The 16,237-nt window shown below is 42.5% G+C and overlaps 1 protein-coding gene across 1 annotated transcript in view; it reads right to left on the bottom strand.

Moving 5' to 3' along the window:
* Nucleotides 1–16,237, bottom strand: part of ttn.2 (titin, tandem duplicate 2) — a 206,509-nt gene that overhangs the window by 133,653 nt on the left and 56,619 nt on the right. The window contains exons 57-76 of the mRNA XM_047369716.1: nt 15,896–16,174; nt 14,665–14,946; nt 14,172–14,450; nt 13,812–14,090; nt 12,212–12,490; nt 11,837–12,124; nt 11,468–11,746; nt 11,000–11,281; nt 7,864–8,142; nt 7,481–7,762; nt 7,095–7,373; nt 5,797–6,084; nt 5,349–5,627; nt 4,766–5,047; nt 4,403–4,681; nt 4,019–4,306; nt 1,810–2,097; nt 1,413–1,703; nt 263–550; nt 6–110 (exon numbers count right to left, since the gene is read on the bottom strand). Coding sequence (XP_047225672.1) covers nt 6–110; nt 263–550; nt 1,413–1,703; nt 1,810–2,097; nt 4,019–4,306; nt 4,403–4,681; nt 4,766–5,047; nt 5,349–5,627; nt 5,797–6,084; nt 7,095–7,373; nt 7,481–7,762; nt 7,864–8,142; nt 11,000–11,281; nt 11,468–11,746; nt 11,837–12,124; nt 12,212–12,490; nt 13,812–14,090; nt 14,172–14,450; nt 14,665–14,946; nt 15,896–16,174 — 5,475 coding nt within the window. The remainder of the gene's footprint in view (nt 1–5; nt 111–262; nt 551–1,412; nt 1,704–1,809; nt 2,098–4,018; nt 4,307–4,402; nt 4,682–4,765; nt 5,048–5,348; nt 5,628–5,796; nt 6,085–7,094; nt 7,374–7,480; nt 7,763–7,863; nt 8,143–10,999; nt 11,282–11,467; nt 11,747–11,836; nt 12,125–12,211; nt 12,491–13,811; nt 14,091–14,171; nt 14,451–14,664; nt 14,947–15,895; nt 16,175–16,237) is intronic.

Below are 16,237 nucleotides of genomic sequence, written 5' to 3'. Positions count from 1 at the left end.
CTTACTCTCTGTAACGTGTGTAGTTTTGGGTTCCTCGATGAAGAACAGATTATCCAGTTTTTGTGTTGGAGCAGCTGCAGGAGCCTCAGGTTTAGCTGCTCCGGGTTTCTCTGTAATACAGCAACACAAGGGAACATCAAGACTTCTTTTCATTCACACACGTTGAAATACTGTAGACTGCATTAATCTCCAATTATTAGTCTAGAAAACACAGATAGAATTGAGTAGCGGCTGCAATGATTAGGAGACCATTCTGGTTTACCTTTCACTATGACTTTGGCTTTGCAGAACTCGGCACCGGCATTATTGGTGGCCTTGCAGAGGTAATCACCAGCATCGTGTTTGGAGACTGAGCTGACCTCCAGGCTGGCTGTACCGTCAGAGAAGCTGAGCCTGATGCTACCAGCTGATGACAGCTCTTTCCTGTCTTTCATCCACTGGACCTTCAGTGGAGCAGACCCACAGACATGACACCTGAGGTTCAGCTTGTCACCTTCTTCCACAGTCACAGGTTTGAGAGGTACATCAAACACTGGAGGCTTCTTGGCTTCTGCAGATGAGATAAAATGCATTGAACTCAGCTGCCTGCACAGGGATACGTTTAGAAACATATAGAAATGAAACGTTCACACCAGTTTCACACCAGAAGGAAATGAATTGCCAGTAGCCAATTCATTTCCTTCTGTACATGATTTTTCAAAAGATACATTTCTGAAAAGGTAAACAAAAAGTGTGAGGGCGGCCATGTGGCCTGTCAGCAGAGGTTATTAGTTTACAACAATAAAATCTGCTTGAAAAAAGAACAAATAATAAAAAGTTTATGTATGAATTCAACTATAATGCAGCTGCTTTAACTGAAACAGACTGAAACACCAAAGAAGGCTGTAACAGTCCAAAACAGACTGGATAAAATTTCATTATAAACTGGAATCACCTAACGGAGACAGCAACAACCAAAAACACCCTGGATCCCATCCCACCACAGACTCGAACAACTTAACAGAGACATGAACCGTGAAAAACACACCGGATCCCATCCCAACACATATAAAAGAATAAATCTGGAGCATGTTGACAAAGACTGGAACATCGCAACAGAGACTAGAGCAAGCTAATTTAGACAGGGACAACATAACAGAAACATGAAACCAAATCAAATTACAGATGGGAACAAAAAAAAGGATAATTTTTACCTACTCAAACTAGAGGAAATTAAAGTTTATCTAAACTCTTCTTTCTAAAAGACCAAACGCCTGTAAATGCCCATCAAACACCAGATCAAAAATGTTTTTCTTTAAAAGCTGTAAGACTGAAAATGTCTCAGCAGAGACATTTTGATGCATCAGATGATCCCTAATTGTTCCTGTTCTGAGTCAATCAAACACCGAGTGAACTTTGAACATCAAACCCACCCAGGATGCCCACGGTGACGTCACAGGAAGCTCTTCCAGCTTCGTTGGAGGCCTGGCAGGAATACCTGCCGCTGTCCGTCACCTGGCTGCTCTTGATGCACAGCACGGCCACATTGCTCTTAAAGCTGATATCGTATTTGTCAGAGCTGTGGATTTCCTTGCCATCTTTGAACCAGCTGACTGACACGGGCTGTGAGCCGGTCACTCTGCCCTCGATCTTTACCAGTTTGCCTTCCATGTCTTCGATTTGCTCCGAAGGCTTTTTGGTGAACACCGGTGGATTTTTACGCTCTGAAATCAAGAGGGAAAGAAACAGTGAAGAGAAGAAGCGTGGGTTACTCACCTAAGATTCCCTCTCAGAGGGGCCTGAGGGTTTTGGACCACAAGACCAAAATACCTTTGACAGAGATGTCAGTAGAACAAGAGTCCTTCCCCATGTCATTGGAGGCATGGCAGAAGTATTTTCCTGTGTCAGCTTTGTCTGCCTTCAGGATGGTCAGGTGGGCTGTGTTATCCACGCAGCTGATCTTATAGTTCCCGCCAGAGCGAATATCTTTATGGTCTTTGGACCACGTGACTTTGATGGGGGCAGAACCGGTCATATGACACTCCATCTCAATGCTGTTACCCACTATCACCTCCCGCGGTGACAACTTTCTGTCAAAGACCGGAGGGTATCTGGGTTCTGCAGACCCATGAAAGAGCACCAGAAAGACAAGACAATGGGAACATTTTAGATGAAGACCAGGTTCAAGCTCAACTGACTTTATTAAACACACAAGCAGCTGTTTCTGCTCTTTACTGCTGCACTGCAAAGTTTCTAAAGCCCTTTCTCTCTGCACCCGGAGCCATATAGTAGAGCTCCTCTGTACCACATACAAAGTATATTTTATGTGTAACTTTAAGAATCATCTCATCGGAGCTAAAAGCCTAATTTCTATTTGTTAAATGTGATAAATTAAAGACAAACCCAAAGAATTGTGAACAATTTATCTTTATAAAACCTGCGGGCAACAAAGTACCTAAAGATCCAAACTGAAATTGTCACATTGTTGTTATCTATTTTGTTGACTAGAGATGTTGAGATGAAGTGATTCATATCGATACGCAGATGCCCGTGCATCGGTAGAGCAGCTGTGAAAAGATGCAGTTTTGGAAATCTAGATGCATTGGTTTTCATCTACATTTTGATTCAGAAACATGTTCCACCCTATTATTTGACACATATGATTTAACAGAAAACATTTAATTGTTGTGGGGGTGGGGTGGTCCTCCTGCAGTTAGAAAGCAGACCACAATTAGCACCGCTAAGGATGGTTAAGGTGCTTGTCACCTACAAAAACAACAATGAGGGTAGAAATGGCAAAGGCATAAAAATGCACGTGCCAGCTAACCATAAATTAGCACAACTCTCCTTATTACATATTTGAGACAGCATGTGCTATGAATGAGGATGTCCGCCTAAAATCCAGCTTTATCTGCCTCAGTTTCTGACTTTTCCTAGATGAGAAGCTCCAAACGTCGTGGGCAATGTTGTTCCTGTCCTCCTTTAAACCAGACACTTATAGATGCATTACCTTCTTTAAAGATAGACAGCCTTACAGTGTTGCTGAGAATCAGATTTTCAGTACCTCAACCTTGTTTTTTTTTATTTATTATTCCCTCCTCCATGTCTGAGAAAAACTGAGGACCAACAAGTTCATTCCAGCTGAGATACCTCACCATCAATACAGTTAACTTAAGTGATACTAGAGGTAGTTTGAAGCAACATTGAATGCTTAATAGATTAGAAAGCAAGACGTTATAAAAGAAATAAAATTAATAAAATCTTTCTGTAAATGATATGAAAACTGTGCTGCTCACTGCTGATTGTTACTAACAGCTGGACAGATTTCATCGTTTAAATCCAGTGTTTTTTATTTTATTTAAGTCAGGCAGATGAGACTTGTTTGTAAAAGGTTGATGTTTATTAATGTAATTAATTAGGTATATTCAACTAAGTAGCTTAATTTCTTGGTTTTGTCTTGTCGCATTAAGACACATCATATTGAATCGTACTTTGTTTACCTTAAAATAAATGAATATAACTGCGTCACGTCATTTTTTTCCTTTTGTATCTAAAATAAATTGGATTAATGGTAGTTTATTGACATGTGCGTCATATTGACCACAAACCAGAGATGCACAAACCCAGTTTCTGGAGCTTGGAGGCTTATTTTAGTTTGAATGATTCATAGGCCAATGTTAAATAGCTTAGCAATAAAATAAAATCCTTTGAAAATGCTCGGGTGAAGACTGGACTGAAACTGACAGTAAAGTAAAAAACTCTGAAAGACTTTCAAACAGTCTGCAGGAATCTAGATCAAGATGACTTTAAGAAAGTTTGGTAAGAAAAATAGAAAGTAAGGAGAAATTACACAAGCAAGACTCATACTTGATCAAGGTTCATAAACTCAGCTGTATCTACCAACACTTTTTGCAGGTGTGCTGCTCTAAACATTTGTCATCATAAGCAGAGTTGAACTAAGACCCTGAATACTCCCTCTGTTTAGTTTGCAAACATCCTAAATTTGGACCATTAGGTCTCCATAGGGAGCATCACAGACCTTGCATGGTGAGTTTGGCTCTGCAGGAGGCTGAGCCCACGCTGTTGGTGGCCACACACGTGTACTCCCCAGAATGCCTCATCTCGCCACGGCTGATCTGCAGCACAGCCGTGTTGTCATCGTAGAGCATGGAGAACTCGACTCCCTGCATCAGTGGCTCGCCGTCTTTCAGCCATGACACCTCGATGGGCGATGAGCCGGCGACGCGGCACTCGAAGCGGACCGCCTGGCCCTCCGTCTCCTGCAGGCTGGTGATCTTTTTGGGGAATGATGGAGGGGTTTTGGCCTCTGGAGAAAACCGAGGGTCAACAGATTTCAGGACTTTGCATGAAATTGGAGGTAATAAATAACAAAAGTATTCACTAAAGGTCTATGTTGTCTTACCGAGTACATTGAGTCTACAGGTGGAGGAGGTAGAGCCGATCTTGTTCTCCGCCTTGCAGGTGTACTCCCCGATGTCAGCTTTGGTGGCTTTGCTGAGCTTCAGACAGGCGACTCCCTTTGAGTACTCCAGCTTACAGGTGGGGCTGGACCTAACTTTGCCGTCAGCCTTGAACCAGGACACCTTGATCTCAGGTGTACCTGCCACCTGGCACTTCAGACACACTCCATCCCCAGCGGTCACCTCCATGGGCTCCAGAGATTCAACAAAGTATGGAGGCTCTGTGGACACAACGAAACATTAGAGTGAGGATTCATGGCATCCTTCATCAGAAGATAATCAGTCGGATCTGAAGTAAGACGAACCCAGAATGGACACGACGGCCTCACTCGTGTCCTTTCCTGCATCGTTGGACACCTGGCAGGAGTACGTCCCTGCGGCCTCCTTGTCGTCTGTGCAGAGACCCTCCAGGATGCAAGAGCTTTCAGTCGTAGTGATGTTGTATTTGTATGAAGCAAAGATCTGCTGGCCGTCTTTGAACCAGCTCACCGTGATCTTTGGAGTTCCAGTGTATGAGCACTCGAGGGTCAAAGGTTTGCCCTTCTCCACCGACACGTCCTTCAGCTTCTTAGAGAAGGCTGCCGGTTCTGACAGAGACAACCAAAACATCTTAGTTACTTTACAGATGACAAGGTGTAACCAATTAATCTGTGCCTATGCACAATGCCCACCATCTGGACAACTCTTGATTTATACCAGTTAGGAAATACCAGCACTTACTCTGATCCTATTTCTCCTGGTTTAGCTTCTTCTCAGCCTTCATATCTAAAGAATTATTATCACTCCAGAAGAACCATTTACTCTCATCCTGGTTCTAACTGAAGCTTCTATGACTATAATGGGAGGCAGACATGTGAGAACCAACAGCCTGCTTCCTGACAAACTGACCTTTGACTGTAAGATTCACAGCACAGCTTTCCTTTCCTGCGTCATTGATGATCTGACAGGTGTACTCTCCAGCATGAGATCGGTTCACGTTGTGAAGCTCCAAAGTCACTTGGTTGTCCTTCAGGAAGAAGCTGTAGTCCTTCCCTGGCAGGATCTCCTTCGTTCCTCTGAACCATTTCAGGGTGAGGGGGGCGCTGCCCTTCACCATGGCTGAGAAGGTCACGTTAGAGCCAGGCATGGCCTCCATCGGTTGTGGTGGCACCACGAAAGATGGAGGTTCTGGGCGTAAATGTAAACATCAAGCAAGGTGGAATCAGAATGTGATCCAAACAGAACCAAAGCAGAGCTGGATATAGTAACCATTAGCTCAGAAAACGGCACCTCTTAGTATGAAACAAATGCAGGTTTAAGGGTTTATCAGTCACATTAACATGAAGCAGGAACTGACCTTTGACAGCCAGAGTGGCTGAAGTTTCACTGAAACCGGCCTCATTGACAGCTTTGCATTTGTAAATCCCAGAGTCGGACAGCCTTAGGGTGGGCACTCTGAGCGTGCAGCTGTTGTCACTGAAGGAAACCTCGCAGTTCGGCCCGCTCTGTATCTCCTGACCATCGTGGTACCATGAAATGATAAAAGGTGGGGAGCCTGACACTTTGCACTCCATCTCTGCAGCTTCCCCCACAGTCATCTTCCAGTCCTTCAGCTTCCTGGTGAATGTTGGAGGAACTGTCTTATCTGTTCAGGAGGACACAGTTAGTAGTTTGAAAGGAAGGGCTGTGAATAAAAGGTCTGGATTTACAGCTGCATCTGAGTGAATTAAAATTTCATCGACAAGTTCGGATCGGATTGACTTGCTGTGGGGCGGAGGTTGTAAAAGCCGTGATTGGCTTAAAAGGTTTATTGATAAATTTACTTACAAGAAGAATTGGGCTGAGTAAACATTAAATTAAGATGATTGTAGTTGCTATTGTTTTCATTAATATTGCTGCATCTCCTGTTGGTGTAAAATGGTTGATTTCTGAAGTGGCTACGTCAGCAAGGCTACAGCCGGGCGCAGCTGTCAAAAGCACTGGGTCACACAGCGAGCAGCTAGCTATATGCGCTAGTCTGAGGTGGAGGCTCTTTAACGTGAAGTTTGTGCAACGCTCCAGGTAAAAATAAGTGTTGCCTGGGAATGCTCCAGGTCCAAAGACAGGCAAGGGAGAGATTCTGCATTTGCAGAAGCACAGATGATGGTTGGTTAACTGTGACACTGACTGACTGGGAATCATGACGTAGGACACTGGGTTTACACTTTCACCATAATTAAAAAACGTTTAGGTAACTGACTAAAGAAGAGTAAAAAAGCAGCCAAAGTCCAAAGAGAAACTTTGAAAAGCTTCCAGAATGCCCGAAAAACCTTAAAAAGTAATAAAATCAATATGGGGAACACTTGGTAATGTGCTGTAGAGGGAAGGAGGTTAGGCTCCTGTATTGGATCTATCTATATATTGGACCTCAGTCTATATAACAAGAGTTTCTCCTTTTCAATTAAATTACTACAACAAATTAACATTCAAGAGAACCCACTTAGGATCTCCAACTCATTTCACAACATCTTACATAATTAACAAAATAAATTTTCTGTAAATCTTTATCAAACGAAAACATTATAAAAAATTACATCATCTTATGTATTTTTAAACCAAAGGCAGAACTTGAATTCAAATCCATAGTCCAGATTCGAACACAAAGAAGACACCCACCTAAAACAGTGAGATTAATTTTACTCAGGTCTTTTCCGACTTGGTTCATGACCTGGAATGTGTACTCTCCAGAGTCCAGTTTCTCTGTAGAAAGCACGTTCAGACTGGAGATCATTTGGGAGAAGGAGATCTTGTACTTCCTTCCGGTGGCCAGCTCCATGCCGTCTTTGAACCACTTGGGAACGAGCTCTGGTGTTCCACACACTTTGACCTCCAGGGCGGCCATGTCGCCTGCCGTCACGCTCAAAGTGTCAGGTTTATCCACAATCATAGCAGGTTCTGGAAATGGCAGAGAAGAAGCAGAACATGCTTTTAATCAAACCTGCAGAAGACGTTGCCTGAGGGACAAAACTGACAGAGAAAGAGAGAATTATACGATTACAAACCTAGGACAGTCAAGTTAGCGAAACAATCCACACTCCCAGCATCATTTCTGAGTTGGCAGGTGTATCTGCCTGCCACGGTTGCATCGGCCTTAAACACAGTAAGTGCGACCTGGTTGTTCTCAAAGGTGATTTTCCTGTTGTCACTGTCCCTGAGAACATGATCCTTGTCCTGAACCCAGGACACAGTAATGGGTTCAGAGCCTTTAACAGTGGCCATAAGGGTCACCTCCTCTCCCAGCATCACTGTCATGTTTGACAGTTTCTCCACAAATGATGGCAGCTCTGAGGAGAGGACAAAAACAGCGCAGAAGGCAGAGTGAGAAAGGGGGGGTAAGGCAACCTGAAGGACCACTACTTTCAATTCTGATCTGGTATCTACTGACCTCTGAGTTTAACCAAAGTGTGGCAGGAGTCACTTCCTACACTGTTCGAAACTTTGCACTCATACTCGCCGACGTCCGAAGACTCTATCCCAATGACATGCAGAGTGGCCGAGCTGCCCTCGCTCACCATCTTATACTTCCTGCTCTCCATCAGAGGTTTCCTGTCTTTGAACCAGGTGACCTGGAACGGAGCTGAACCGCTCATCTCGCAGTACAAGCTCACGTCCTTACCCTTCAGCCCCTCAATAGGCTGGGGTACTTTCACAAATGCAGGCGGGTCTATAAAAAGATCAGGAAACCGTTACAGAGGCATAAATGAGAAATATTAACTACAACTAAATCTTAAAGCTGACAGCTGTAACAAGGATTTCAGGTGTTTTTGTAAAATTAAGAAATCTCTGCTGCCCCATTGAGCTTTTTCTGGTTGAAGATGTGATTAAACCCCTTCTAAATTGTCCATAAATGTCTGAACCTAAACCAGGTTAAATCTGGTCTAAAAGTGATAACTCTGTAAACATTTAAATTGAATTTTAAACGTCTAACGTCAAACTAATGAAATGTTGGCAGAGCTGTATTTTAGAAATCGCCTTTTTATACGACGTTAACCAGCTGTGTCAACATGCAGCTGGAAACTATGATTAATACTGAATTACGGTATAATAACTACATGTCATTAGACATTTCTGATTGGAGGTTCTGCTTCAGACTAAACAGTTGCCATTTTTTATTTTAGAATTTAATTTATGATATACTAGATGCATCCTGCAGTCATTGTGCAGCTTTTACAGCTAACTTTTTAAAAGCCTTAAATGAAATGCTGTTTCTATCTGGTGGCACAGTACAGGGTGAAAACAGCTTTTAGACTGTTTTAGTTTTTGCTCTTAGGTGTTTTTACATGATTTACAGACTTTAGTTTTGCTTCTTGGATCATTTCAGGTGCATCGTAATAAATTAGGATATTATTAAAACGTTTATTTACTTCAGCAAAAACTCTGGCATTGTATTATTCATTACACAGAGTTCAGTTGCTTAGTTCTCTTAACTCTGATGATTATGGCTTGCAGCTAATGAAAACCAAAGCTCAGTTTCTTATAAAATAAAAAAATACATATGACCGACGTAAAAAGGATTTTTAATTCACTGCACTGTACAGTACTTTTAATACTTGGTCGACACTCCTTTTGCATGACTTAGTGTATCATGTGCAGCTTATCATGGAGACGATCAGCCTGTGGTTCTGCTGGGTCATTCAGGAAGCCCGGATTAGTTAAATAGAGGCCTTCAGCTCAACTTTCCAGTTGGTTTCCATCATCTCTATGGGGTGCTGATTGTGCATCCCACAGTTCTGCCTTGGCTTTCTAGTTGTCCTGCGTTTCTTCTATCAAAGTTTACCTTATTTATTTTTATTGGCCCTATGTAATATTCTAATCTTCAGAGAAACTGAACTTTGGGATTTCATTGGCTGTAAGTCATTAATAATCAGAAGACCGGAAATAAATGCTAGAAATGCATCACTGAGTGTGTATTGAATCTATACAAGTTTCACTCTCAGAACTAAATGAATGAAATACATTAACTTTTAAATAATTCTCTAATTCACTGAGATGCACCTGTATAAATAAAGGTATAAGGACCAAACTGCTTGTTCTAAATGTGGTCAATATTTAGGTTTAAATCAGGGTACGTATCGATGGCTTCACGGCTAAATAAGGTATTGTGTAATGTGTTGCCTCCATGTTGGAGCGTCTGAAGATTTCAGTTTTTAGACATGTTCACGGAACAACAGCTCCTAAAAAACAGATTGGAAATTAAATTAGATGTTTTAGGTGTAGATTTAGTGAAGGCGAGTCATTACTGAAGGCATAAAAGTGTGGAGTTAGTGGAGGGAAAAACTGCTGGACCGGGATTATGTCGGGGAATTAAAGGGGTGTTGGACTGTTAAAATTTAAAAGCGTTAAAACTTAGATCCACAGTTAGTTGTTAATTGCAAATGTGAAGAAACAGTTTCTGTTTCCAAGATAAAATATAGGCTCTACACATACAGTAAAACAGTGAGTTTAGATGGATTAAGGTGAATGTTGAATCAACTACAGAATGGAAGGTTTAAGGGAATTAACTGCTAGATGCTGTTATTTAGGTCAACTTAAACAGTTTGCTAACTGACAGTAAATGGGGCTGCTCGGTGGTGCAAGTTGGTATCACTGTTGCCTTGCAGCAAGAAGATCCTGGATTTAAATCCTGGCCTGGGATCTTTATTCATGGAGTTTGCATGTTCTCCCCATGTGTGGATGGGTTCTCTCTGGTACTCTGGCTTCTGGTACTGTGGCTTCTCCCCAGAGTCCAAAAAACAAGACTGTTAGGTGATTGCCCTTAGGGTATGAGTGTGTGTGCATGTTGTTTGTCCAGGGATGGAATGGCTGCCTCTTACCCGATATCTGCTGAAGATAGGCACCAGCCCCCCTGCTACCCTGCAAGGACAGCGGGTATAGACAATAGATGGATGGAAAATTAAAGTGTAATGGGTGGTAAGGGGCTGTGAGTTATATCTAAGTAAAAGCCAGAACCGAATTTAAGGAGAATTTGTTGTAAATTAATTAATCTTGATCCAATACATGAATTATTTTGAATTTGCTAAATATAAGCAACCCATGGAGGGCTACGATGGCGTGTTTACCGCCTGAAGAATCAGTGTTGACTGGAACACAGCCCAGATGATGTAATTAGAAGGTGTTAGGAGGATTTCTTGGACATATTATTATTTAGTAAAAAAGGAAAAGGACCCATCTGCCAGGCAGTAAACATCAGGGATGTAGAAGGAGTTGGAATCAGGTGTTTGAATGTTCAGGATTTAGTGAGTGTGTTGGTAAGTATGGGTGAGATATCAAAGTTATTGAGGTTATATGTTAGAATTTAATTTCACACAGCATGTTTGTTAATATGTCTACAAATATAGTGTTTAATTTGACCAAAAGGCACAAGTGAAGTCAATCTGATGAATGATTAAGATGAAGATGAGCGCTTCTGATGGTGGTTGCTCAAATTCAGGATGGAGATAAAGAAGAATTGTTACGGATGTCAGCTTTAAACGTGAGCACCAAACTATTAGAGGCATGTTAGAAGTCCGTGGGAGGCTGACCTTTAACCGTAAGTGTGGTGCTGCAGCTCACACTGCCAGCATCATTCTGAGCTTCACAGGTGTAAACTCCATCATCATCAAAGCTGCTGGACATCAGTTCCAGGACAGCTACCGAGTCAACAAACGAGGTCCTGTAGTTGCCCCCATCCGAGACCTTGGTGTCGTGTTTGTACCAGGTCGTTTTCAGAGGGGCCGTCCCGCGGACTTTGCACTCCAGGCGGAGTGATTCATCCCGCTTTACAAACTTACTGGCAGGAAGTTTCAGCACAAACTCAGGTGGTTCTGGAAGGCCAAAACACAGACAGACAATCAGCAAACAGCAACAGACAGAACATGAACTGACAACCATGAGCTAGCAGTGAATGAAATACAGAAGCTTCAGACCAGAATCACAGCACTGTGAAGCAGGAACACTGGGTTTAGCCACTGCATTAGATGAAGAATTGATTCAGAAAATGTGAGTCCAACCTTTGACAGTCAAATCTGCACTACAGCGTACAGAACCAGCATCGTTGCTGACTTGGCAAGAGTAAATTCCACTCTGAACGACGGCCACTGAGTAGAGTTCTAAGAAGCAGGACATTTCATCCACGCCTGTGAAGCATGTTGGGCCGGTCATGAGCTCTGTGTCGTCCTTGAACCATTTGACCATAAAGGGTGGCGTGCCAGTAAACGTGCTTTTGAAGCGCACTGTGGCATTGGGTAGAGCCGCCTGTGACTCGGGCAGCACCACAAAGCTGGGAGGCTCTGAAGGCAACACAATAAACCGAGTTAAAGAGGTACTCACCTTTGTTTTTAGGATATTACGACCAGTCAAGCTGAAGAGCAGTTTCTGACCTTTGACCCTGAGTGATCCACTACATTCACAGCTCCCAGCTGCATTGGTCAGTTTGCAAGAATACGACCCAGCATCAGATCTCTCAAGCTGTTCGATTTCCACGGACACAGAGTTGTCCTGCTGAATCAGTTTGTGTTTGACACCACTGGAGATTTTACTCCCATCTTTCTGCCACTCCACAGAGATGGGGAGGGAACCGGATATTTTACAGCAAATCTGAACAAACGAGCCCAATATCTCCTGCATATCTACCAGTGGTTTGATGAAGCTCGGAGGAATTACTTGTTCTGTCACCAAAAGGGGAGTAAGAAGGTTAGTATGATTTAAGCAGTGTGTAATTAATGTAATTAATTAGTTGGGATGGTCACACCAACCTAAAACAACCACTTTAACTTTGCAGAAGCAGCTGCTGATGTGGTTTGACACTTCAAACACGTACTCTCCTTCATCTGCTCTCTGAGCTCCCTGAATCTTCAGGCTGCTGATGTTGTTCTCAAAGATCAGCTTGTGCTGCCTGATAGACTGAAGTTGCCTGCCATCTTTCATCCATCTCACTCTGAGCTCCTGTGAGCCTTTCACCTTACAGTCCAGACTGACTGGATCTCCAACAGTGACCTTTATCTCCTCAGGTTTCTCTAAGATCTGAGGGGGTTCTACAATGTAAAGCAAAGTCAACATTAAAGAGGTTCCTTGCATTGATGTTCACTCACCGGCTACTTTATTAGGTACACCTGTTCTATTGCATGTTATCACAACTAGGTGCATTTAGAGGTGTCTGAAGTTCAAACAGAGTAGAAGAAGTGGATTTCAGGGATTTTGAACATGGCATGCCTGCTGGTGCCAGACAGGCCTGTCTTAGTATCTGAGCAACTGCTGATTTACAGAGAATGGTCCAAAAAGGAGAAAATATCCATTGAGCAGCAGTTGTCTGGAGATTAATGGCTTGCTGGTATCAGAGAAGATGAGCAGACTGGTGAAAAAAAATTTAAAAAGGCAACAATAGCTCAAACCCACTTGGTCCAACTAACACAGCAGCTCTCGATCATGGTCTTCAGGACCAACTGTGCTGCACCTTTCATATATTTCTCTCCTGCCACACATCAGACTTAAATGAATGGGTAACAAGCGTCTGCAACACCTAATTGTGCACTTATTTCAAGCTTGCTAGAGCAGTTGGGCATAATAAACATGAAGGACATTCGGCCCTAAGGATCAGGATTGATTAGGATATTTTTGAACTAAGGAATGCGGGTTACCATCTCCAAGTGTATTATGAGTCAAACTTTGAAGAAGATGGGCTAACACAGCAGAAGACAACATCTGGTGCCACTCCTGCCAGCTAAAAACAGGAAACTGCAAAACTGGACAATAACAGAAGCAATGTTGCCTTGACTGATGAGACTGTTGTACAGTCATGACATTTAAATGGCAGGGTGAGAAATTGACTAAAACAACATGAAAACATTGATTTATTCTGCCTTGTATCAACAGTTCAGGCTGGTGGTGGAGGTATAATGGTATGGCGGATATTTTTGTGTCTTTTAGCACCAGTAAATTATTGTTTAAATGAGAATTATTGCTGACCAATTTATCCGTTTTAGACCACAGCATGAACATTTCATTGCTTTTTCCTGCAGGATAATACACCACAAAGCTAAAATCATCTTAAACTGGTTTCTAAAACATGAAAAGAAGCTAATTTACTCCAATGACCAAAAGAGGGAAGTGGTGGGACGGGACATTTGCAACATTGATGTGCAGCAAACAAATGTTAAGCAACTGTGTGATGCCATCATGTCAATTTGGACCAAAATCTCGGAGGAATATTTCTGACACTTTATTAAATCAATGGGATGAAGAATTAGGATATTTTTTAAGGCAAATGGTCCAACCCGGTACTAGCATGGTGTACCAAATAAAATGGCCTGTTAATTTGAAAAATATGGACTGAGGATCATTGCTTGAGCAGATTACCTTGAACTGTGAGCGTAGCGAAGCACTTATCCTGCCCAGCCTCGTTAACCACCTGACAGCTGTACCTGCCTGCCTGAGTTGCTTCGCAGGCAGGAATCCTGAGAGTCGCCACGTTGTTTTCAAAGGTTCTCTCAATGTTTGGGTCCTCCAAAATCCAGCTCTCATCTTTCTGCCATTGGACAGAAAGAGTGGGAGAACCCACCACAACACACTGAAACTCTGCCAGTTTACCTAGGACAGTAACACTGTCCTCAATCCTCCTGGTAAATGTCGGAGGTTCTATTGGGAGAACAATGTGAAGTTAGCAGATTTTGCTTCAAATACTAAAGAGAGGGGATTTTTACATCTAAAGGAACCAACCTTTGAGGCTTAGAGTCGTCTTACAACTGCAGCTCCCAACCTCATTAGCTACAGTACACTGATATTCACCGACATCTACACCATCACATCTGTGGACCTCAAGGGCCAAAGTGTCATTCATCTGTGAAAAGCCATGTTTGGCACTGGGCTTGATCTCTTTTCCATCTTTGTGCCAGGTTATCTCAAACGGACCTGTCCCAGCGACCTGGCACTCAAAACAGGCCGTGGAACCCTTTACAACATCAGCTGGAGAAAGGTCTTTGATAAAAGATGGCGGCTCTGAGACGAAAGAAGACAAACCTTCACATAAATTTATGAAATGTAATTCTCTAGTACATATTTGATGCTATGCAGGCATTTAGCCACAGATTTGTAGCTGGTTTGGTTTCTCATCAAGGCCTAATTAATAAACCAAAAGTAGAAAATCTGCACCAATTTAACTTTTAGCGTAACTTCTAAGGGTTCGGACTCTCAGAGCTCCAGCCCAACAAACCTTTGACTTTGAGCTCCATGCTGCAGCTCTCGCTGCCAGCCTCATTGCGAGCCTCACAGTAGTAAAGGCCACCGTCTTTGGCTTCAGCCCAGCAGACTTCCAGAGTGACCACAGAGTTTACAAATGCCATCTTGTAGCGATCTCCCGCGCTGATCTCAGAGCCCTCCTTAAACCAGTAGATGTCTATCTCAGGTGTGCCGGTCACCTGGCACTCAAATACTTTGCTTTGACCCGGACGCACCACGGACACACGGGCCGGGGTCCGAGTGAACTTAGGAGGCTCTGAGAATTCAAATAAAAAGCTAAATGAGGCGTGGAATAAATAATCTGGAGAAACTATCGTGAAGAGTATTGCTGGGGTCTAACGTTTGTGGCATAGTTTCAATTTTCTCTGTAGGCACTTTCAAATGGTTTAGACCCATGGTTCTCAAACTGTGGTACATGTACCATTTCTGGTTCATGGGCGGTCTTTAGTGCTACTCAGAAGAAATGTTGGTACTAATTATTTGCAAGAAAAATGTATGTTTTAACAGTGAAGCACTGACAAACTACTAATCCTTTGGTCTACATACATCTGAAATAAATCAGAACGTGGACCTGGGAATGACATTAAACTCAACTAACCCATATTCCAGCTCAAAGTTGGAAGACTAGCTGGATCCAGTTGAAGTGCACAGGGACCATGATAACCACTATTTTTTACAAACACTGCAACAATATGTTCACTAAAGGAGGATGTAAAGAATTAAGTTAAAGGTCCAATGAGATACAAATCATCAGAAGTGCAAATTATTTTTATTTTTATTTTTTTGCTGTGGCTTTTGGGGACAAGTCAGCCATATTGGATTTTAAGTTTGGGGTTTGTGAGAAGCCACCAACTTTCCCACTCGGAACTAATACATCTTGATGTTTCTGGTAAATTTTTCCATCTTCAAACTTGGAAAATTCCACATGGAAAGCATAACAACACCACAGCTGTCAATCAATCAATCCAGCAATGCGTTTGGATAACACCCTTAATAAGACCAAGCCTATCTGGTATATCTATCTGTATGGCGGTGCTGGGAAATCCTTATATCCACATTGAGAACCATTGGTTTAGACCATTAATAGTGCGTAAGGTTGTATGACATCATTCAAAACATGCAACTACTATACTTTAAATTACAGAATGCAAACAAATCAACAAGAGATCAACAAGAGATTCATATACAAAATAACAACAGATAACCTTTGACAAAAAGTGTTGCTTGGCAGGAAGTGGACCCCACATCGTTGTGAATTTCACACACATAGTCTCCAGAATCTGCGCTCTTAGCGAAGAACAGCTCCAGGGAGCTGGATGTGTTGTCTTTGGTCACGAAGCAGTCAGCGCTAGATAAAATCTCTTTCTTGTTTTTAAACCACTTAATGGTCAGTGGTGGAGTGCCAGAGAACAGTACATTAAACTGGACCTTTGATCCGGGTAGAACATTCATGGATTCAGGCTTTTCAAGAATGCATGGTGGTTCTGAAAGAGAAAAGCAAACCGCTGCTTGTGAAGAGCTGCCAAAAATCCTTTCAGTTACCTTTT

Source organism: Girardinichthys multiradiatus, chromosome 7, assembly GCF_021462225.1.
Source record: "Girardinichthys multiradiatus isolate DD_20200921_A chromosome 7, DD_fGirMul_XY1, whole genome shotgun sequence".
Lineage (NCBI taxonomy): Eukaryota > Metazoa > Chordata > Actinopteri > Cyprinodontiformes > Goodeidae > Girardinichthys > Girardinichthys multiradiatus.
Note: the sequence above shows the minus strand (reverse complement) of the source record. Positions and strands in the feature narration are given on the sequence as shown.